At 39.4% G+C, this 24,899-nt stretch overlaps 1 protein-coding gene across 1 annotated transcript in view; it reads right to left on the bottom strand.

Moving 5' to 3' along the window:
* The window catches only part of ARHGEF10 (Rho guanine nucleotide exchange factor 10), a 245,754-nt gene that overhangs the window by 195,942 nt on the left and 24,913 nt on the right, over positions 1-24,899 (bottom strand). The window contains exon 2 of the mRNA XM_082249546.1: positions 2,807-2,900. Coding sequence (XP_082105672.1) covers positions 2,807-2,861 — 55 coding nt within the window. The 5' untranslated portion in view covers positions 2,862-2,900. The remainder of the gene's footprint in view (positions 1-2,806; positions 2,901-24,899) is intronic.

The following is a 24,899-nucleotide window of genomic DNA, read 5'->3' as shown; positions in this document are numbered from 1 at the left end:
GCCCTTTCCACAATGCTGCCCCCTCATATCATCCTGCTCCAGCGTTTTCTCTTCTGCTGTAGTAAAAGTCATCACTTGTGAACAATGAGCTACCAAGCAGAGCCTAAAGTCGTGCTCTGAAATGAGCAGCTGGGAAGCACCATTGAAAAACAAGCAGACTTAACTGTCTCAAGAACAGGAAAATTGTATTGAAGTTAGATCTAAACACATAATAATGAAATAATGATACAAACTAACTAATAAACACATAAAAATGCTTACATTGATGCAAATCAGGGAAAGGTCAAGGATGTACAGGCTCCTCTAGTGTGTGCACTAGAGTGTGCACTAGAAGCTGCAGCAAGCCAGGTAGAGCTCACTTCATTTCCTGGCTGGAGGACATTCAGCATCATCTAGCGCTTTCCTCTCTCCATGGCTATTGTCCATTGCCTACCCCATTTCATTCATTGGATTTTAGTGTCTACAGTCAAGGAGGCTCAGCATCACATATTGGCAGTATCTAGGGCAGCCTTCATGCATGTGCAAACTGCCTGAGGATGCCTACTCTTCCAGACTGAAATCCACCCATCAAGGCATTTTTATATTATTCATAACTCCAGAGCCAGCCCACTGCTTGCAAAATCATGAGACTCCGGAGAACCGAGGCAGGGTGCTGTGAGGTTTGGTCTGCTGCCCCCCCCCCCCCCCACAGACCCACCCACAAGTTTTGACCTGCCTACATTGTATAGAGAAGCACAGGGACCCAATAAGGACATTGCTGGGTCTAAAACAAGGTATGTAATAGAAAGAGAATTTTTATTTAAAAGAAAAAAAATAATAACTCTATAGTGGGTGCATACACCTCTGCAGGTAGCTGCATCTCCTGAGCCAACATTAGTTTTACTATTACTGAATCCAAAACTGACTACATCTACAAATATTACAGTAAAAAAGGGAAAAAAGTAATGTCTCAAAACAACTGCAAACAGCCATAGTGGTCATGATTCACATCAAAAATAGTAATCCATTGAAACACTATTATATAGGTTCAAACACATAATACAGTTGCCTAATTGCACGTTCCTGTTCACTTCTTATACCCAGTAGCCTATTGTCTATCATGAGTACTTGTATTCTTGGAGCCAATTTTCCTTTACTTTCAGGCTTTCTGCGAGTGATTCATCATTGTGTACATCCTTATTTAGGCATGGGTTTGCTGCCCTCTTGGTATTATCAGGCCATCTGGCAGAATCCATTGGGAACATTGCTTTTAAAGCTACAGGGGGTATGGAGCAAGTGCCCTCTGCTTGTAGCACTAGTGACCAGAGAGATATACCTACACATAAACAATATTATTATTAGGAAAGTACTGTCACACGGGCATTCCGATTTTAGAGGGGGCATTAAGCACTCTGCCACTTTCCAATTTCAGCAGTTCACATAGTGCATAGGGTTCATCAAAAAAGTCAAACACAAACCACACTAAGTTCAGTTCAAAGTTCAGACTCATTCTAATTGATTAGTTAGCCTCTAATTTACTTCAAGGGTTGTTCCAGAATACTATTCAAGAATAACCTTAAATTCTATCAAATTTAATACACGGTTGAAATCCATATAAATGAATAGTTGCACCTACCAAAATGTGATTGTGTGCAGCCACTTTTGTGAAGCACATATCCCTGTCACATTGCATAGCCAGGACACCAACACCCAGGTCAGAGCCCCATCAACATGGGGACAGAGCCCCCCTCCCCAAAGCACTTTGTCCCCATATTGAGGGCATTTGGCCTGGTATGGTTCCTAACCTGCCAGGCTGCATGCTCAAATAAGAGTCTGGTAAGGATTTTATGGGGGAACCAACGTCATTTTTTTTTTTTAGATTTTAGCATGTGGGTTCCCCATTAAAATCAATACCAGACCAAAGGGTCTGGTATGATTTGGGGGGGGGGTCTGGTATGATTTGGGGGGCCCCACCCCCCTTTTTTATTTAATTTTGGCATGGGATCCCCCTGAAAATTCATACCAGACCCAAAAGGGTATGGTATGGATTGGGGGGGAACCCCAAGCTGTTTTTTTTTTTTTTTTTTTTTAGATTGAATTTGTGTTAAAAACTGCACAGGACTCTTTAAATTTGCAGCAAATTTGCACTGCTGCTGCAACATACATATGTGATCCAGCTCAATAGAAAGTTGGCTTGATTCACATCAAAACGTATTCGCATATATGTGAACTGAACCTAAATGTATACCTATTCCAAATGTGTCATAAACTGTTTGCCTAGAGTTTCATTTTAAATTTAAAAAAAATTTAGACTTATTTCCCAGTTGTAAGTTAGCAGATAGTAATTGTAATAAAATGATACATGCTGAAAAATAAACCTCAGATAAAATAAAAAACTACATATCACAAAAGGAAAAATTACATTTGTTACACTAGTTGCAAAAACCACTGGTGAATATAAAGCCCTGCCAACAGCAATTACAAGCAAAGTTCTGGAACCCACAGAATACATTTAGATTTGGTTGCTGTGGGTTACTAAGCTTTGCTTGGTGCTATTTTGCCTCACTGACTAAGCCTGACAGTAAATACCCAAATATAATCTGGAAAACAGAAATAAAATAAGCAATTCCTGTTTTCTGGCAGAAGAAGATAAAGATACTTAGTCCAGATTAGCAATGCACAAATGTATTAATTCTTTAAATAAATATTTAGGCTACAAATACATATTCTGTTAGCTCTAACCACTTATTGTGAGTCCAAAAATGAGAATAGAATAGAAGTGCTAGTGTATTTAAATAATAAACATTATTTGGAGCTTATTTTATACCTTCAGGTGGTGGGGGAGGGAACTCCTCAAAATCTGAATTTTCCAGACTTCCCATCCTCCTGGACGTTTCAGTATTTCAGCATGAAATGCCATCCTGTCATTACATAAATATAATGGTTACGTCAGATCATGTTATGTATTTCACAGTATGCATACAAAGTATTCAAAAAATCTACTAAAGAAATGACACTTGTGTATCAAAAAATGCAATATAACGCAATAATACAGTACATATAATACATAATAACAGCAACAATATAAAACCTATTTACTTACACATAATAATCTAAGATCTGATAGAAATGCACTCTGTTCCTATATCCTATTGTGGACAACTGTTTTTGTGGACAGTGGCCTCAGCCCTGCCCACTGTTATTTGCTAAACACTCCAATTCATAAATCTCTACAAAATAAAGCCTAATCATGCTGACGTCCAAGATAAGTACTAGGTGGGGTCTTTCAAATACCGCAGGAAGTCTGCAGAAGACCAAGGACAGTTTCTAAATGTGTGACAAAACTAACAGGGTTTTTTGTACTTTTCAAACAGATATAACAATATCAGTAAATGACAATATATTAAACTAAATAGGGAATCTATATTAATAAAAGCCAAGTGTCTCTGCGTCCAGAGATTCCAGATTCCCTGTATCCGTGGAAATGCGCTACTGCGCATGTGCCACAGGACAGCCGTTGGGACTGGGGGGCGGGCACTGACCTGTGTAGGCTAGGGGGAGCTCCTCGGTGTCGGAGGCCGGGTGTTGGGGGTCACCCCCGATAATGGTGCGGTGTGAGGGCCGTTGTACTGCCGATAGTTTCAGTAGCCACCGTTCGGAATTCGTATGTGCTGGGGAGGCGGAAGGCGGAGTTCCGATCAGTTGCCTTAGATTTTAAAAATGGCGCCACTCGGCGCCAACATGTCACTGCGCATGTGCCGCTGCTTGGTAAAAGCCATACACATTTGGCTATTTCCGGGAATAGCCGAACGTTTTCGAGCTTTCCCGAGCTGCGGCGCATGCGCAATGACGTGTTGGCGCCGGGTGGAGCCATTTTTAAAATCTAAGGCCACTGATCGGGACTCCGCCTCCCGCCTCTCCAGGACATACGAATTCCGAACACGCTTGCATGCGAGAGCCGCTCGGTCAGCTCTGCGTGTGTCTCTGTTGCTAGGGCAACAGGGACGCTATGTGCAGAGCTGGCTATGTCATGCGGCTCTCGCGTTGTTAGAAAAAAAAAAGAGATAAGCGAGAGCCGCTCAGTCAGCCATATGTTCTAGCGCCCGTTAATTTAACGGGCTTAATGTCTAGTGAATGATAAAAGTTCATTGATAGGGTGCACACACACTTTATTCAGAGGAGCTACAGTACCTTCACTGCATAAATATTTAGAGGGAAGACTTAGACCTCGTTCACACTGGGGCGATCCGACTTGCCGGGGCGACCTCACAAGTCGCGGCGCGCAGCTCGCACCGCGACCTCGGAGCGGCCGGCACGGACTTCATAACATTGAAGTCAATGCAGGTCGCTACAGGTCGCCCCAAAGAAGCTCCGGACCCTTTTTCTAAGTCGGAGCGACATGTGTGTTAGAACGGGTCCACAGCTTCTCTATGGCAGGCGACCTACGGCGACCTGTCAGGCGACCAGGTCGCCTGACAGGTCGCCCCAGTGTGAACGGGGTCTTAATATGTTTGCAAACAGATTTCCTTTTTCCAAATATAAATATATAACCATTGGCCAACCCGCCACAGTACATGTACTGCGGCAGGGCAACTCAAACAGGCACCACAGCGTACCAGTACGTTGCAGCTTTTTCCCGGGTTCAGGGCACGGGCCCCCCAGCCCATCAGCTCTGCTGTAATTGATCACAGTTGGGCTTAGTCAGCATGTCCTGCTGATTGGCGTTGTCCAATCACAGCCCAGAGCCCTTTGTTGAAAATCAACATAGGGCTCTGTACAGGGGAACAATCTCTGTGTTTTTTATCCCTGCTAAGCAGGGATAAGAAACAAAGATATTTAGTAACAAGTAGCACACATTACAAATTGGTTGGTATACACTAAACCCCTCCCAGCAAGCATCATTAGTACAGTGACAGTGTATATTTTAAGTATTGATAACTTAGTGTCACTGGTGATGTCAGTGGCAGCTAGTTAGTTTCCACAAAGTGTCAGTTAGTGTCAGATTGTTAGCTGCACTATCACAGTCCTGGTATAAGCTGCTGATCACTGCCATTATTAGTTTAAATTCCTGTATATACACACCATAGTTTGTAGACGATATAACTGTCGCACAAATTAATTAATATACATTTATTGGGATTTTTTTTACCAAAGCAACGGTATGCTTCTAAATGTATTTAGCAAAATACATTTTGGCCTAAATTTCTGAAGAAATTCAATTTTTAAGCTGATATGTTTAGCTAATAAGTTTTAAAATAGGAAATAGAAAACAAACATTGTTTTTTTTTTTGTTTTTTTTTTCCAGTCTTTTTTTTTATAATAAAAAAACCCAGTGGTGAACATATACCATCAAAACAAAGCTCTATTTGTGTAGAAAAAAAATTATATAAATTTAATGCAGATACAGTGTTGCAGGACCACGCAATTGCCAGTTAAAGTAGCGCAGTCCTGAATAGCAAAAAAACGCACTAGTTATGAAGGGTTCTTTACTATAAAAAGCTGTCAAAACAATGTCCATAATGGCTGGTTCTAACAAACAAGTAGATCTAATCAAACAAGTAGATTGCTTTACAATAAATGTGTTTCTAAATGTACAAAGTACAAATAACTACTTATACAAAAATATAATTAAAGAATAATTATCAGGAGAAAAAGCGTGACTTTTGGAAGAAGTCATTTTCTAATCCTTGGAGAAAATTGGACCACAATTTAAAAAGATTTTTTTTACACTCAACCACAGATGTAGAGTTCTGGGGATGTAAGGTGATTTTATTTAGCCTAATGCAAAGGGGTCTATAGAAAAAAAAAAAAATACTGCGTGAATATCACAAGCATTTCCCCTATTGTCAAAAATTCTATCCATATTCTACATTATTCGCTAATATCTTATGATCGTCAGCTCCATCTAGCGGCTATAATGCAGTATCTTTCCTGAAATACCTCAATCGGGGGAATACTGCATTATGGCCACTAGATGGAGCTGATGATCATAGGAAATCAACATATGGAGCAAAATACAGTGAGAATTTGTGATTGCTGGGAGATTGTTAATGACTTTCATCCTGTGAATATTTTATAAATAGATCCCAAAGTCTTTCAACTATGAAAAACTTAAAACTATGAATTAGTGGTTTACATGTTAATTCTAAAGCAATGTGTTAAACACAGCAAGTATTGCATGCAGTACATGTTCTCTGATCAAGTTCCCTCTTCAGCCCTCCTTCCAAGCTCCTCCCTAACCATCACATACCTGCCTATGCTCCTAACAACCAGCGCCATATCTTTACACAGTGTACACTGGCACACAGTGAAGAAGAGGAATGCAGAGATGCAGCTGTCCAGCCAAATAAGCACAGTGACAGGAGGCAGCAGGATAGATAAAGATTTAGGCTTCACTGCACCACAAACCCTGAGAAAACGTCTGTCCAGCCAAAGCATAAGCTTGGATCCCTGTGCCAACATAATGGTTTGGAGATCATTTCCCCCTAAATGCACACTTGCGCTGTAGCATCAGTTTCTTGGCAAGCCTAAGTTTAGAAATTTAGTGAGTAATACAGAGAGAACCATGCTGGTTGATGTGACTGCTTGGCTACTGACATCTAGCTAGTCTACTTTTGCTCCTCCAGTACAGCCATGGCCAAATGCTTTGAGAATGACACAAATATACATCACATAGTCTGCAGCCTCAATTTTTTTATGGCAATTTGCATATACTCCAGAATGTTATGAAGAGTGATCAGATGAATTGCAATTAATTGCAAAGTCTCTCTTTGCCATAAAAATGAACTTAATCCCATAAAAAAAAAAATTCCACTGCATTTGTGAAGAAGGCTTCAGGGTGCCCAGGAAAGTCCAGCAAGCGCCAGGACCGTCTCCTAAGCTTGATTCATCTGTGGGATCGGGGTACCACCAGTGCAGAGCTTGCTCAGGAATGGCAGCAGGCAGTTGTGAGTGCATCTGCACGCACATTGAGGTGAAGACTTTTGGAGGATGGCCTAGTGTTAAGAAGGGCAGCAAAGAAGCCACTTCTCTCCAGGAAAAACATCAGAGACAGACTAATATTTTGCAAAAGATTCAGGGATTGGACTGCTGAGGACTGGTGTAAAGTCATTTTTTCTGATGAATCCCCTTTCCGATTGTTTGGGGCATCCAGAAAAACCTCATCTGGAAAAGAGAAGGTTAGCGTTACCATCAGTCCTGTCTCATGCAAACAGTAAAGCATCCTGAGACCATCCATGTGCGGGGTTGCTTCTCAGCCAAGGGAGTGGGTTCACTCTCAATTATACCTAAGAACACTGTCATGAATAACGAATGATAAAAAAAACATCCCCCAAGAGCAACTTCTCCTAACCATCCAAGAACAGTTTGGTGACGAACAAGCAGAAGATGACAGACAGGTTGTAGTGCTGGAATATACATGGGAATGCAGGAGCCATGGGAAATCCACAAGACCCAGCCAGCCCAGGGCAGATGCAAAAATGTCAGCAAAAACTGGAGCAGAACTGAGGCTTTCACTGGTGATCTCTGGATTGCCATGATCCCTTTATGAGGAGATAATAGAGGAGAAGTTTGGAGGAGCTGGAGGTAGCCCTTGTTAGGCTAAAAGGCTATTTCTGACCCTACTTGACTGTGGTGGACACACTACCCCACATAAGATTATTCCTGGTGGGGGGAGCACTCCGAGGTGACACACGATTTTTTTGTGCATGGGAAAGTAATTGAGTGGTGGACAAGCATCGTTTGTGGATCATCACTTGGAGAAATGTGCATATATTTTTATGTTTGCATGGACATTTATAATATATACATTTTTTGGGATTGCACAAACAAATATATATTTTTGAAAAGCACTATATTTTTGTTAGATTGTACTCACTGTTGGTTTAGTTTGATTATATTGGATATATTTGTGATATATGGTTCGGTTTTTTTGACACTTGCAATCATGTATAATTAGCACCAACTATATGTATATTTTCGAACAAAGAGGTTTTGACACTATTTATCATATTGAACACTATAAGTGCGGCATTACAGTGTATGTTCAGTTGGTGACAAATTATGTTTTTTCCAGCACGATGGAGCACCTTGTCATAAGGTAAAAGTGATAACTAATTGGCTATGGGAACAAAACATCAACATTTTGGGTCCATGGCCAGTAAACTCCCCAGACCTTAATCCCATTGAGAACTTGTGTTCAATACTGAAAAAAAAAACAAAAAACAAACACAATTTCTGACAAACTCCAAGCATTAAGTAAGAATGGGTTGCCATCAGTCAGAATGTGGCTCAGAATTTGAAAACAGAATGTCAGTGCGAAATGCCGAGGTCTTGAAAAAGAAAGGTCCACAATGCAAATCTTGACTCTTTGGATAAACGTAATGTAATTGTCAATAAAAAACACTTACGATATGCTTGGAATTTTATTTCGATATACCATAGTAACATCTGACAAAAAGATCTAAAAACACTGAAGCAGCAGACTTTGTAAAAATGTATATTTGTGTCACTCTCAAAACTTTTGGCCATGACTGTATTCGATATGTCAGGCATGAGCTAAAAGCCAAATTTAGCCAAGCCCATCCCAGGCTTCCTGTCTCCAACTCCATAGATATACAATCCCCACTCTGCAGAGTATTGACACTGAAGCAATTTTAGAAAGTGCAAATGCTGTCTACAGTACCAGAGGAAAGAGGAGTAAGGACATCATGCTGTGCTCCTCCAGTTTTACAATCCTTCTATGATAAAGAGTGATGATTAAATATACACCATCAGCCAGCCCTGGGAAGGAAGTTGTAGTTCATGCAGTCACTTTCTAGTTACTATAGAACCTACATAACCAGATTTTTTCCAGTCCCTGTTCACACCAATAGCATTTAAGAATATGTGTATGTCTGTTTAGAAAGCAGCTTTTATCAGAATATATACAGTATATGTGATGTATGGACAGCTTTACCATATGAAGGTCAGATTATTATGCATATTTTACATGTTGTATATACCAAATGTAGATCAGGCAGCCATGCACTTTAAAAAGAACCTGTGATCCTTTTTGTGCATTAAAATGTAAAAATAAATTTTTTAGACCCTCCCTTAAGTTTGTATTCCTGTCTGTGCCCTACCTGGAGAGATTCACCTCTCAGTTTGTCATAACTATTGTCAGTGAGAGGGAAAGGGAAGGTAACACAACCAGAACTTTAACCACCTTAAAAACACTTTTAATCCCTTCCTGTCCAGGCCAATTTCCAGATTTCAGTGCAGTCAAACTTTGAATGACAATTACTCAGTCATGCAACACTGTACCAAAATGAAAATTATCATTTTTTTTTTTTTTTTGAGACAGATAAACATACCACATTTAAAAAGAAAGAAAAAAAAACACTATTTTCTTATTTTCAGTTATAACTTTTTGCAAATAAATAATCTTTCTTCATACATTTAGGCCAAAATGTGTTCTGCTACTTTTCTTTGATAAACATAACAGGTGCGTATATATATATATATATATATATATATATATATATATATATATATATATATATATATATATATAAAAATATATATATTTCAAAATTGATCAATTCTTTTTTACTGACTGCATCTCTCATTTTTTGAACAATTTTACTATCAATTTGTATTTTTGTTGAAAAGTCGCATCGTGTATGGCCTGCCTAGGACTTGCTTTCAGAAAATATATAATGTTTTAGAAGTTTTAAAGGGTTAATTCACCTTTTCTACCCTTTTCCCTTAAAACCCCCTATGTATTCCAGAATCCTCAGCATATTACATACCACTGCTGAAGCGGTAAAAAAGGGTGTTTCTTTTTCCCTCCATAAGTGTAGGCAGTATGCAGCCTGTCAGACCAAGGAAATCTGCAAAACACATTAGACAACAAAGAAAGTGCACTGACCTTGTGCAACGCCTCCTATACATTTATTGAATAAAATTACTTCAAACACTCAAAAAAGGTAATAAAAGGAACAGCATAGAATATACAAACCCAATTCCAAAAAAGTTGGGACAATGTACAAATTGTGAATTAAAACAGAATGCAATGATGTGAAAGTTTAAAATTTCAATATTTTATTCAGAATACAACATAGATGACATATCAAATGTTTAAACTGAGAAAATGTACCATTTTATGGGAAAAATAAGTTGATTTTAAATTTCATGGCATCAACACATCTCAAAAAAGTTGGGACAAGGCCATGTTTACCACTGTGTGGTATCCCCTCTTCTTTTTATAACAGTCTGCAAACGTCTGGGGACTGAGGAGACAAGTTGCTCAAGTTTAGGAATAGGAATGTTGTCCCATTTTTGTCTAATACAGGCTTCTAGTTGCTCAACTGTCTTAGGTCTTCTTCCTCTTTATGATGCGCCAAATGTTTTCTATGGGTGAAAGATCTGGACTGCAGGCTGGCCATTTCAGTACCCGGATCCTTCTTCTACGCAGCCATGATGTTGTAATTGATGCAGTATGTGGTCTGGCATTGTCAGGTTGGAAAATGCAAGGTCTTCCCTGAAAGAGACGATGTCTGGATGGGAGCATATGTTGTTCTAGAACTTGGATATACCTTTCAGCATTGATGGTGCCTTTCCAGATGTGTAAGCTGCCCATGCCACGCGCACTCATGTAACCCCATACCATCAGAGATGCAGGCTTCTGAACTGAGCGATGATAACAACTTGGGTTGTCCTTGTCCTCTTTAGTCCGGATGACATGGCATCCCAGTTTTCCAAAAGGAACTTTGAATTTTGATTCGTCTGACCACAGAACAGTTTTCCACTTTGCCACAGTCCATTTTAAATGAGCCTTGGCCCAGAGAAAATACCTGCGCTTCTGGATCATGTTTAGATATGGCTTCTTTTTTGGCCTATAGAGTTTTAGCCGACAACGGTGAATGGCACGGTGGATTGTGTTCACCGACAATGTTTTCTGGAAGTATTCCTGAGCCCATGGTGTGATTTCCATTACAGTAGGATTCCTGTATGTGATGCAGTGCCGTCTAAGGGCCCGAAGATCACGGGCATCCTGTATGGTTTTCCGGCCTTGACCCTTATGCACAGAGATTGTTCCAGATTCTCTGAATCGTTGGATGATATTATTTGCAATTTTTCTTTGAGAAACTCCTTTCTGATATTGCGCCACTATTTTTCGCCGCAGCATTGGGGGAATTGGTGATCCTCTGCCACTCTGAGAGGCTCTTTTTATAACCAATCATGTTGCCAATTGACCGAATAAGTTGCAAATTGGTCCTCCAGCTGTTCCTTATATGTACATTTAACTTTTCCGGCCTCTTATTGCTACCTGTCTCAACTTTTTTGGAATGTGTAGCTCTCATGAAATCCAAAATGAGCCAATATTTGGCATGACATTTCAAAATGTCTCACTTTCAACATTTGATATGTTATCTATATTATATTGTGAATAAAATATAAGTTTATGAGATTTGTAAATTAGTCCATTTCTTTTTTACTCACAATTTGTACAGTGTCCCAACTTTTTTGGAATTGGGTTTGTACATTGCACATCCTGGTAAGGATTAACTGAGGTCTCAAATATACAGATGATCACCTATAAGACCGTTTAGCAATCTCCTGTCATTGTTCTAATATTGTAAAACATTGAATACTTTATGGGGGGTCCAGTCCTCTTCCTTTGGGTCCTTTAGGTGATCATCCATATTTTGCAGACCTAAGGTGATCCTTAATAGGATGGACGCTGCATTTTATATGCTGTTCCTTGAAGTAACTTTGTGTGTATTTGGCATCATTTTATTAATAAAATTTATTGAAGGTGTTGCATGAGGGCTGGTGCATGTTCCTTTTGTTTTATACCGTGCACTTTAATGGCAAAAAAATGTTAAAAGGACATATTTATGCTTGTATTGTGCGTCCTATAGCCATTTTATATATAGTGTGTGGCATCGGTCTTAAATATAAGGAATGCTCAGCCTCAGGAGGTAACATCAAGGAAAATGTAAAAGGTACACCCTATTATCAAACCCAAACACATGTGTATGCTTGTCTTATACTTGTCTACTTAAAGCCTGAAAGTGCTTATTTCTGATACACTGAGAAAACAGATGTGGTCTAAAATTCACAAATGTCACAAAACAACAACTCTACAGAGAAAACAGGCGACTGGAAAAAGCTTGGTAAAGAAAATCTGCTAAACAGATGGTTGAGGGATGCAATTTCTCACACAGGAGTTTGAAGGCAGATTCCAGATATCACAGAAAATGGTGTTCATCATATACTATACATTGTGGAATGCTACCAATGTGTTCAGGATTATGATAGTTTCATGTATAGAGCAGCAGTGAGGTTTTCAATAACCCAATTTAAAACATGTGAGGATAAGGCAGGATGCAGCAAAAAAGCTTGTGCGGGATAGGACATAAGAACATAAGCCATTTATGTGTAAAGAACTGCATATTCATGTTAGAGCATGGAGACAATCCTTCTTTATGATACTGGAGACAACAGGAAGTCTTCCCATTGTGTATGTACCTTACTTCTGGCTTTGAGGGCTACTATTTCTCTCTCCCTCTCAAAAATAAAACACTACCATCCATAGTGTACTCTGTATGCATACTTTAATTTAAAAATGTGTAAAAACAGTTGCATTTAAAAGTGCATCTCATGGTGCACCAACTTGTTAGCATAGAATACATAGCTTTAGATCATCTGCTTCACAAGCACCTCCCTAAACATGTACTGATCTGGGACCAGGAAGCAGTTCATGTTTAGAAGACCCTCCTCAAGCAAAGTAGTCTAGGCTGGCAAAACATTATACAATTTTCTTATTCAAATTTCCATTAGATTTACCCTTCAACTATGTAGTGAAAGGGACTGCCTGATTGCATAAGTATTGAAAGAGTTTAAATGTGACCTCATATTATATGGTTTTGGTAAATCTAATGGAAATTTGAATAAGAAAATTGTACAATGTTTGGCCAGCCTTAAGCCTAGTACACACGCAACGATTTTCCGCTGACCGGTCCTCCGTCTTTTGTCCAGAGTGGTGTTTTGTTGGTTGGAATGTGCCTAGACTGCACTGGACTTTTGTCGACCGACAAAATTCTACTTCAGAAGTGATGTCATGTGTTGGTTTGCTTTCTTTGTGTTTTTTCTTCTCTGAGCATGTCCAGTCTTGCTCATAAGATTTTTCCCTGTCGAAATCTGTACTAATGAGATGAAAATCGGCCGTGTTTTGACGGAGGACAAAAATTTTATAGCCTGCACACCAGATTTTTTTCGGCCGAAAAGTCGGAGTCGGTTGTCGGAAGCATCATACTAACAAGCCGAAAATCGCCGGACGAAAATTCCCTGCCGAATTTCGACGCGTGTGTATGAGGCTTTAGACTACTTTGCTTGAGGAGGGTCTTCTAAACATGAACTGCTTCCTGGCCTGGGATATGGGGTTGATTTACTTAAAGTTCAAAATCTGGTGCTGCTGTGCACGGTAGCCAATCAGCTTCTAACTTCAGCTTGTTCAATTAAGCTTTGACAAAATAACCTGGAAGAGGATTGACTAACATGCAGAGCTGCACCAGATTTTGCACTTTCCAGTTTTAGCTAATCAACTCCAACCCCTATAGCTTCTATGCTGGCAAGGTGGTGCACCAGAAATGCACTTTGAAATCTGAGTTTTTTGGAGGGGTTTGTTCACAAAGTGAATATAAAGTATATTTTTTCTCCCTCCCAATTTGACAGAGTTCTTTTTACTTCCTGTCCTGTCGATACAACAGGAAGTAAAAGAAAATCTTTGCAAACCAAGGAAAATCTTCTCTTAGACAATTGTGACCTAAATCTTCCCCATTGGAAGATTCCCCTTTATTCCTGTTACAACTTAAAGTGGTTCTAAAGGTTGAAGGCTTTTTTATCCTTATACATTCCCTGCATTAAGGTAAAAATCCTTCAATGTGCAGCTCCTTCCCCACCCCACTTATTCTTGTCCAAACCCTGATCTCAATCCAGAGCTGTGGCCTAGAGCAGCGGCTCCCTCTTCTTTTTCCCTCCGCACTGGACAGAGAGGCAGCAGCGAGAGCCATTTGCTTCTGCTGCTGTCAATCACAGCCTGCCATTGAACACACAGAGAGTAACTGGGGATCGAGCCCACACGTGTGTTCCCACAGCAATGTTTCTATTACTGCATTACTTCCTTTTTACATTTGTATTATTTACAACTCTGAGACCCAGTTCACACATATGCGCAATTCCAGGGCAGGTTCCGCATTGCATATCACCTACCAGCAGTTCACACTGACATCTGTGAACTGCTGGGAGTATCAGTGCAAAGTTAATGACACCCCCAGATCGGTTCACAGATTGCAGTGCGGACTGCAAAATGGAGCAGGAATCAGAGCACATGGGTGTGAACACCCATGCAATCCGATTCCACTGCAGACCAAAAAAAGTGTCCTACACCATTTTGGTGCGAATGCGATGTGAATTCAGCCATACAATCTGTATGGCTGAATTTGCATCGCACAGACATCGCATGTGATCTGCACAGCAGTGCGGGCGGAAAATCACATGTGATGTCTAACCACACTAGTGTGAATTTTTCTAAAAGCACTATGTCCTCATCCCTTTTGCCAGTTATTCCCTGTACATATATATATAGCCACTGCTCAACAGCAAACTGTCTCTGTCACTGCAGTATTAAACCCAAAAGCAAACACATTGCAGCTTACCAATTGTTAGATGTGGTGGTGCATTTGTTTTCTTTTTTAGTTTTAGTATATTAGTGTATCTAAATCTGCAAGTCTATCCAACACTCCCCTACCCACAGATTAGCAATACTGCTGTCCAAATGTGCCCCCTTGTGCTCCTTCATCCAGAATGTACTTCAGCGTGATGCACTGCCATACATTGCTATGCAATTCAGCATGGTGTGCTGCGATAAAATGAAGCAAGTCTGCATTTAAGTGCAGCCCTAAGCTGAGTTGCAGTGTGAATGGGACACATAGGAAACAATTGTTTCCTTTGTGTTCTTGCGGTGACAGCCATTTTACAATACAGTACAACGCCTGTTTTGAAAAATAACTGTCACCGCAAGAACTGTTGTTTCCTATGTGTCCCATTCACACTGCAATGCAGCTTAGGGCTGCACTATAATGCAGACTTGCTTCATTTTATAACCGCAGTAACTGGGATTTCACCCTAATACAGGAAGTGTTAGTGGCCAGATCACCAAGTGAAAACAAAGGGAAAAAAATCTAATGCATCTAATGTTTGGTAAGTTACAACATAGAACATGAAAATAAATACAATCCTGCGCAAAGTGTATTAATAAAATGAAATATAAATACTGCTGCTGCCTACCTAATTACTTGCCCTGAAAGGGAAGTATTAAAAAATGGAAATGATTGATGGGTCTGGCGCTGCTAGAGTTTATTAGTATTGGTGGCATCTCATATTAACAGGAAAAACATATGGTCACTTCAAGTTTTTGTATTATTTAGTGAAAAGTAATAGAATTCATAGTTGAAATGCAACTTAACCACTTAAGCCCCGGAAGATTTTACCCCCATTCCGACCAGGGGGTATTTTGCGATTCGGCACTGCGTGAATTTAACGCACAATTGCGCGGTCGTGCGACGCTGTACCTAAACGAATTTGACGTCCTTTTTTTCCCACAAACAGAGCTTTCTTTTGGTGGTATTTGATCACCTGTGCGATTTTTTGATCACGCGCTATAAACAAAAAAAGAGCGTCAATTTTGCAAAAATAGCAATATTTTTCACATTTTTTTATATGAAATTCCCCCAAAAAAAAATGTAAAAATCAAAATTTTTAAAAATTTTCGGCCAATTTATTTTATGCTACCTATGTTTGGTAAAGAAAATCGCAAAAAGCGTATTTTGATTGGTTTGCGCAAAAGTTATCGCGTTTACTAACAAAGGGAAAGATTTTTGTCATTTTTGTTGTTTTTTTTTTAACGCGTAATGGCGGCGATCTGCGATTTTTTTTGCGGTACTGCGACATTGCGGCGGACAGATCGGACCCTTGACTGACATTTTTGACACTTTTGGGGTTACCAGTGACATTTCTACAGTAATCAGTGCTATACATATGCACTGTTACTGTAAAAATACACTGGTAGTGAAGGGGTTAACTTTATTTGGAAGGGAGGGGCTGTGTGTGTCCCTAGGGGCGTGGTTTCTACTGTGATTGGCTGTGGCTCTAGCTGTAAGGACACTGATCAACGGATCTACATACCAGATCCGTTTTATCAGTGTCTTTGCAGCGAGGAGAATGACAGGCAGTTTGTTTACACAAGCTGCCTGACATTCTCCCTCTCCCCCGCCGATCGCCGAGTGACCGGCGGACATCGGGTCCGCTGGTCACACGCGCGGGGGGGTCCGTGACCACGCGGGAGTGGGAGCGCGCCCCGGGGGGCGCGCGCTCGCTCCCTAGACCCTCACAAGCAAGCAACGTAGCCCTACGTTAGTTTGCCTGTGAGGGGCTGACCGCCGACGTAGATAGTCGTGCGGCGGTCGGCAAGTGGTTAATAAGTTGCTAATATTTAGTTGCATAACTTCCTAATATATCACTATGTCCAAATATATATAGTGTTGCAGTGCTAAAAGGTATTCAGATGCAAATATGTGTGAAAGAAAAAGTGACTAATGTATAAATAAATAAAGTGCTAAACCAATTAAACCTCTATTGAGATAATGAGTGTAACATTAAGGCCCCTTTCACACAGGCGGACCGTTCAGATCCGCCTGTCCGTTTTTTTGGCGGATCTGAACGGTCCCCCCATGCATTCCTATGGGGCATCGGATGTCAGCGGAGACATGTCCGCTGACATTCGACCCAATCCGATCCGTCAAATCTGGACGGATGGAAACCCAATTTTCCATCCGTCCAGCGGATCGGATCGGATGGGATCGGGTGAGAACGGACTGACGGTCCGTTGACATCCGATTTCCCCCATAGAGATGCATGGGGAACTGTCAGCTGTGTCTCCGCACACAGCGCGGAGACACAGCTGTCCTCCTGCTACTCAGTGGGGGATCGGCGGCTCGATCCCCCGCTGAGAAAAACGGACTCCGTCCAACGGACGGAGTGTGTGAAAGGAGCCTAAGGTGCTAAACAAAGCTGCTAAAATACATGTGCAGATATGCAATATCTAATCTGTAAAAAGAGTCTCCTGCTAATAAAGTGACAAAGTGCTTGTTAAAGTGCTCCGAAATTAGCTGTGACAATAGTGGTGCTCCACAAAGTGCTAAACAAAACTGCATAAGTTCATATGTAAATATAGACAATTCTAATCCATGAAATAATCTTCTACTAATAAAGTGACAGATGCTCTTCAATCTGCTCCAAAGTTATCCGTGACAATGGTGGTATTCCACAATTCGTGCTCCCCCGATGGTCCCACACTCACCAAAGCTCAGTCCCCTCAAGGGGGTATCAGGCCTGTCAGGAAGATGGCTCCAACCAGATCAGCCGACTCAGGGTCCACAACCAAATATCACCTTATTTCCCCTTCTTAGCATTTTGTGAGATACTGTATTTCATGCAGCTATGAGTTCAGTTTTTGCTCCCTCCTCAGCATGTTTTCCCTCTCTCTCCAGAGACTCCACGATGGAGGAGTAGATTGAGCTTTGGTGAGTGTGAGACCATCGGGGGAGCACGAATTGTGGAATACCACCATTACCACGGATAACTTTGGAGAACTTTGAAGAGCATCTGTCACTTTATTAGTAGCAGATTCTTTCATGGATTAGAATTGTCTATATTTACATATGAACTTCTGCAGTTTTGTTTAGCAATTTGTGGAGCACCACTATTGTCACTGCTAATTTCGGAGCACTTTGAAGAGCACTTTGTCACTTTATTGGCAGGAGACTCTTTTTACAGATTAGATATTGCATATTTGCACATGTATTTTAGAAGCTTTGTTTAGCACCCTAATGTTACACTCATTACCTCCATAGAGGTTTAATGGGTTCAGCACTTTATTTATACATTAGTAACTTTTACTTTCACTCATATTTGCATCGGAATACCTTTTAGCACTGCAACACTATATATATTTGGACATAGTGATCTATTAAGAAGTTATGCAAGTAAATATTAGCAACTTATTAGGTGCATTTCAACTATAAATTATATAACTTTGCACTAAATAAAACAAAAACTTGAAATGACCGTATGTTTTCCCCTGTTTCTATGAGATACCACCAATACTAAATAACTCTAGCAACGCCAAACCCATCAATCATTCCCACAACATAGAACATGTTTGGTTCTGGATTTAATACCACTTTAATTGTTTCCTTTACATTTAGAGGCAGGTATGTCACAGGTATGTCACAACCTCTACGTATGTACTCAGCAGCACAATTTCCGTCACAGCCAACACTTATCAGACATAACACCCTACTGTCTTCCATTGCATCTTATATACAGTGCCTTGCGAAAGTATTCGGCACCCTTGAACTTTGCGACCTTTTGCCACATTTCAGGCTTCAAACATAAAGATATAAAACTGTAATTTTTTGTGAAGAATGAACAACAAGTGGGACACAATCATGAAGTGGAACGAAATTTATTGGATATTTCAAACTTTAACAAATAAAAAACAGATAAATTGGGCGTGTAAAATTATTCAGCCCCTTTACTTTCAGCACAGCAAACTCTCTCCAGAAGTTCAGTGAGGATCTCTGAATGATTCAATGTTGACCTAAATGACTAATGATGATAAATAGAATCCACCTGTGTGTAATCAAGTCTCAGTATAAATGCACCTGCACTGTGATAGTCTCAGAGGTCAGTTTAAAGCGCAGAGAGCATCATGAAGAACAAGGAACACACCAGGCAGGTCCGAGATACTGTTGTGGAGAAGTTTAAAGCCGGATTTGGATACAAAAAGATTTCCCAAGCTTTAAACATCCCAAGGAGCACTGTGCAAGTGATAATATTGAAATGGAAGGAGTATCAGACCACTGCAAATCTACGAAGACCTGGCCGTCTCTCTAAACTTTCAGTTCATACAAGAAGAAGACTGATCAGAGATGCAGCCAAGAGGCACATGATCACTCTGGATGAACTGCAGAGATCTACAGCTGAGGTGGGAGACTCTGTCCATAGGACAACAATCAGTCGTATACTGCACAAATCTGGCCTTTATGGAAGAGTGGCAAGAAGAAAGCCATTTCTTAAAGATATCCATTAAAAATGTAGTTTAAAGTTTGCCCCAAGCCACCTGGGAGACACACCAAACATGTGGAAGAAGGTGCTCTGGTCAGATTAAACCAAAATCGAACTTTTTGGCAACAATCCAAAACGTTATGTTTGGCGTAAAAGCAACACAGCTCATCACCCTGAACACACCATCCCCACTGTCAAACATAGTGGTGGCAACATCATGGTTTGGGCCTGCTTTTCTTCAGCAGGGACAGGGAAGATGGTTAAAATTGATGGGAAGATGGATGGAGCCAAATACAGGACCATTCTGGAAGAAAACCTGATGGAGTCTGCAAAAGACTTTAGACTGGGACAGAGATTTGTCTTCCAACAAGACAATGATCCAAAACATAAAGCAAAATCTACAATGGAATGGTTCACAAATAAACATATCCAGGTGTTAGAATGCCCAAGTCAAAGCCCAGACCTGAATCCAATCTAGAATCTGTGGAAAGAACTGAAAACTGCTGTTCACAAACGCTCTCCATCCAACCTCACTGAGCTCAAGCTGTTTTTCAAGGAGGAATGGGCAAAAATTTCAGTCTCTCGATGTGCAAAACAGATCGAGACATACCCCAAGCGACTTACAGCTGTAATTGCAGCAAAAGGTGGCGCTACAAAGTATTAACTTAACCTCCCTGGCGGTATGATTATGTCAGGAATTACATACCAAAAGCAGTACAATTCTTTTCATGGAAATTTGGCGTTATGTATTATAGGCCTACAATTCTTAGTAATTACTGACTTAAACCTGACCAAGACAAGAGTCTAGTAGACATCCCAGATGTGATAAATTTGAAACACAAACACGTGAATTATAATCGAATCAATAATATTATTTTATTATTTAATATATAATATATATAATAAAATTATATTATTGATTAGATTATAATTCATGCATTATATATTATATATAGATATATGTGTGTGTGCATATATATATATATATATATATATATGCATACATATATATATATATATATATATATATATATATATATATATATGCATATATATATACCGGTGTATATATATATTTATGCGCATATATATATATATATATATATATATATATATATATATATATATACATATATATATATATATATATATATACATATATATATATATATATATATATATGCATATATATATATATATATATATATATATATATAAATAATATAAAATGTGTTTTGTGCAACATTTTTTTTTTTTTAATTTCCCTCCCTAGTTCCGCTCCCATGCAGTATTGCTGCTGCAGGGAACGGAACTAGGAAGTGATCAGAGCGACGGAGACCGACGGAGGAGCGGCGGGACTCTCGGCTGGCAGTCACAGCAATGAGAGATCATCGCTGGATCGCCAGGATAAGGTAAGAGAACACGGCTGCGCTCTCTGCAATCCACCCCGAGCGTGACTCGGGGTTACCGATCCTGATATGAAAAACCAACCCCGAGTCACGCTCGGGATTACCGCTAAAGGAGGTTAAAGGGGCTGAATAATTTTGCACGCCCAATCTTTTAGTTTTTTATTTGTTAAAAAAGTTTGAAATATCCAATAAATTTCGTTCCACTTCATGATTGTGTCCCACTTGTTGTTGATTCGTCACAAAAAATTACAGTTTTATATCTTTATGTTTGAAGCCTGAAATGTGGCAAAAGGTCTCAAAGTTCAAGGGGGCCGAATACTTTTGCAAGGCACTGAAAATACTGTATATACCATGCACAGATTAGCAGCACAATATCAGGAATATCCTGCTAAACAGTTCTCAACACCACTCAGCATAAAGACAAAAAACTTTCGCATCATTTTAGCACCCTCATCCTTGATGTGCAACAATACACTGCCCGCTTGCTACCCACATTCATAGTCCCTTCCTATTATTACTCTCAAACTCTTAAGTCAGTAAAACCAGATGCCTTGGACTGGATCAGATGACAGGCGATCTGTGGAATAATCTGTTCATCAACACCACTTACAGGAACACCAAAAATCCAAGGTTATCCTTGTTAAATACTACTTTAATGGTACTAAAAATGCCAGAATTCAATACCTGGCTGCATGCTCTAAACCGGCTGAAGCCAAACAGTGATTTTGACACTGATAAAAATGTGTTTAAATAAATGAATTGAGTGAATTTAACCCTAATTAAACAAAAAAAAGAGGTTTTTGCTCTTTACTATGATTTGTATTGAAGGATAACTAAAGGCATTCTTTTTTTTTTTAGTTTTGGACAGAGCGGCGAGGGATTAGAATACCTGCTATCTCTGCCCCTGTTAGGGAGATTCACGCTCTCTATTTTTCCTGTTGACCATTATCACTGAAAGTAAAAGAAAATCCCAAAATATGTGTTGTCCCCAGAACATTAAAAGAGGAGGGATCTTCCAATGGGGAAACTAGTTCTGTTGACCTAGGGGCCCCACCAAGAGATTCCCTCTCGCTTTCTGTTGTGCCTAGGGGACAGGGAGTGAAGGTAAAACTCCTCAATGGGACACAGATGACAAAAAGAACTAACAGGGGTTATAGCCCTCCCTTACTTTATTCAAAAATAAAAAAAAGTTTTGCCTATAGTTCTACTTTAAGCAACAGTGAAGTTTTATCATTTTGTTATTCTCCAGGTATAGTTGAAAGATCAGATCTCAAGCCTTCACATTTTCAAGGCATGAATTTCCAAGGTTGAGCCATTCCCCTAGCTTGTATACAGTAAACCCCCTTCCATTGCGGGGGTTACGTTCCGGACCCACCCGCGAAAAGTGAAAATCCGCGAAATAGAAAAACCCTATTAACTAGGCTAGCGGTATCCCCAAGCGTGACTCGGGGTAGGAATTTCCTGCTATTATCGGTATCCCCAAATCACGCTAGGGGTGAATGTGCAGACAGCGCAGCGGAGTGTCTTACCTTATCCTGGCGATCCAGCGATGATCTCTCATTGCTGTGACCGCCAGCCGAGATCCCCGCCGCTCGTCTGTCGGTAGGAGGACTTCCTAGTTCCGTTCCCTGCAGCAGCAATGCTGCATGGGAGCGGAACTAGGGAGGGAAATTAAAAAAAAAACGTTGCACAAAACACAAACACATTTTATATTATATATATGCATATATATATATATATATATATATATATGTGTGTGTGTGTATATATATATATGTGTGTATATATATATATATATATATATATATATATATATGTGTATATATATATATATATATATATATATATATATATATATATATACACATATATACACACACATATATATATATATATATATATATATAATTATATTATTGATTCGATTATAATTCATGCGTTGTGTGTGTATATATATATATATATATATACACACACACACACACACATATATATATATATATATATATATATATATATATATACACACATATATATATATATAATATATAAAGATAAAGCATGAATTATAATCTAATCAATAATATAATTTTATTATATATATATTATATATTCTATAATAAAATTATATTATTGATTCGATTATAATTCATGCGTTTGTGTTTCAAATTTATCACATCTGGGATGTCTACTAGACTCTTGTTTTGGTCAGGTTTAAGTCAGTAATTACTAAGAATTGTAGGCCTATAATACATAACGCCAAATTTCCATGAAAAAAATTGTACCGCTTTTGGTACAGAATTCCTGACAGAATCATACCGCCAGGGAGGTTAAAATGCACTGTAGGCATGTTTTTTTTACTGTCACTGTACGTGTAAAAGCATTTTGAGGTCTTTAAACACACTTTTAAAACAATAAAAAATCATTTAAACACATAAAAGATACTGAGAGACAGAGCAAGATTTATGGAAAACACAAAAATATTTAATTTTTAATGATTAATATAGTAAAATAACATTACAAAAAAAACGCAATATACCGGGACCGCAAAAACTGAACCGCGATGGAGCGGGGGTTTACTGTATACTCCTTTATTACCAGGCCAGTTTTCAGTGCTGTGGCAGCTTGACTGACAATTACTCTACAACACTGTACCAAAGTCTTAAATCTTTGAGTTCAGCTCATGAAAAATGGGGACAAAAGCTAAAGTGTTGCGTTTATAATTTTGTTCAGTGTATATAAAACAGGCATTAGCCTTTATAATACCAGTGAATAACAGTTACAACACAAATAACAAACAAATAACGAAGCGTTTGCCTGCTCACATGACTGCTACAGAAGGGATGGTTATGTGGTGTAAGCCAACAGGACAGTGGTGACTACCTACCTTTGGCAAAGACCCTTATGCCCTAACCTTGGTAACATACAGTAATTGAGCTTCTGAGTTGTGACCCAAGAACATTTTCCTGTGGATCAGAGTGAGATTTTGTATTTTTTGTACTTTTTCTTTTGTTTCACTAAATGTTATAATTAAATGTTTTTATCTTTACAATATACTTTATGTCCACTTTATATTCTACTGAAAACAAATTGTACATGCCATATTATGCCTGAACAAGCACTCTTACACTTCGCATTATGGAAAATGAATGTTTTACACCCTTTCCTTAGGGAACCTCGCCCATCCAGAACTCAGAAATAAAGTTTTACACTGGATAAGCAATTTTCACATAGCTTTTTTTCTATGCTTTAACCACTTAAGGACCGGAAGGTTTTACCCCCCTTAATAACCAGACCATTTTTTGTGATTCAGCACTGCATTACTTTAACTGACAATTGCGCGTTCATGCGACACTGTACCCAAATAAAATTGATGTCTTTTTTTTCCCACAAAAGGAGCTTTCTTTTGGTGGTATTTGATCACCTCTGCGATTTTGCGCTTTAAAAAAAAAAAAGACACAATTCTGAAAAAAAAAAACAGTATGTTTTACTTTCTACTATAAAACATTCCCAATTAAAAAAAAATTATCAGAAAAAATCAAATTTTTTCATCATTTTAGGCCAATATGTATTCTGCTACATATTTTAGGTAAAAAAAAATCCCAATAAGTGTATATTGATTGGTTTGCACAAAAGTTATCGCGTCTACAAACTGGGGGAAAGATATTTATCTAATTTTTATTTTTTTACTAGTAATGGCGGCGATCAGCGATTTTTAGCGGGACTGCAACATTGCAGCGGACAGATCAGAAGTCTGACACTTTTGGGGAGACTAGTGACATTACTACAGTAATCAGTGCTAAAAATATGCACTATTACTGTACTAATGACACTGGCAGGGAAGGAGTTAACATCAGAGGTGACCAAAGGGTTAAATGTGTGCCTAGGGGGTGCTTTATAACCGTATGGGGGTTGTATTCACTGGATGAACACAGAGACCTGTGTTCCTAAATAGGAGGAACACAAGATCCCTGTGTTCATCACTGACAGAACAGCAGTCTGCTGTGTTTATATTGGCAGACTGCCGTTCTATCTCCTTAGGGAGCGATCGCGGGTGCCCAGGGGACCCGCTGATTAAATCCCCCCTCTAGCCGATTGGTGTGTTCACGCGCCTCTGGTGCTGGTGTGCCCCCACTAACTGCTACACAAAATGAGGTACATGTACGTTGTTTCGCGTAACAGAGCCAACTTGCCACTGTAGAACTACGGCGGCTGGTCGGCAAGTGGTTAGATGATAAACATAGTGGAACGCCGGTTATTTTTTATTATTTATTTTATTTTTTTTTTAAATTCCCCCTTCCGGTGATACATACCCTCCCCACTGGACTTCCGTTC

Source organism: Pelophylax lessonae (assembly GCF_965119305.1).
Source record: "Pelophylax lessonae genome assembly, chromosome: 3".
NCBI classification, from domain to species: domain Eukaryota; kingdom Metazoa; phylum Chordata; class Amphibia; order Anura; family Ranidae; genus Pelophylax; species Pelophylax lessonae.
This window is presented reverse-complemented; position numbering and strand designations above follow the sequence as displayed.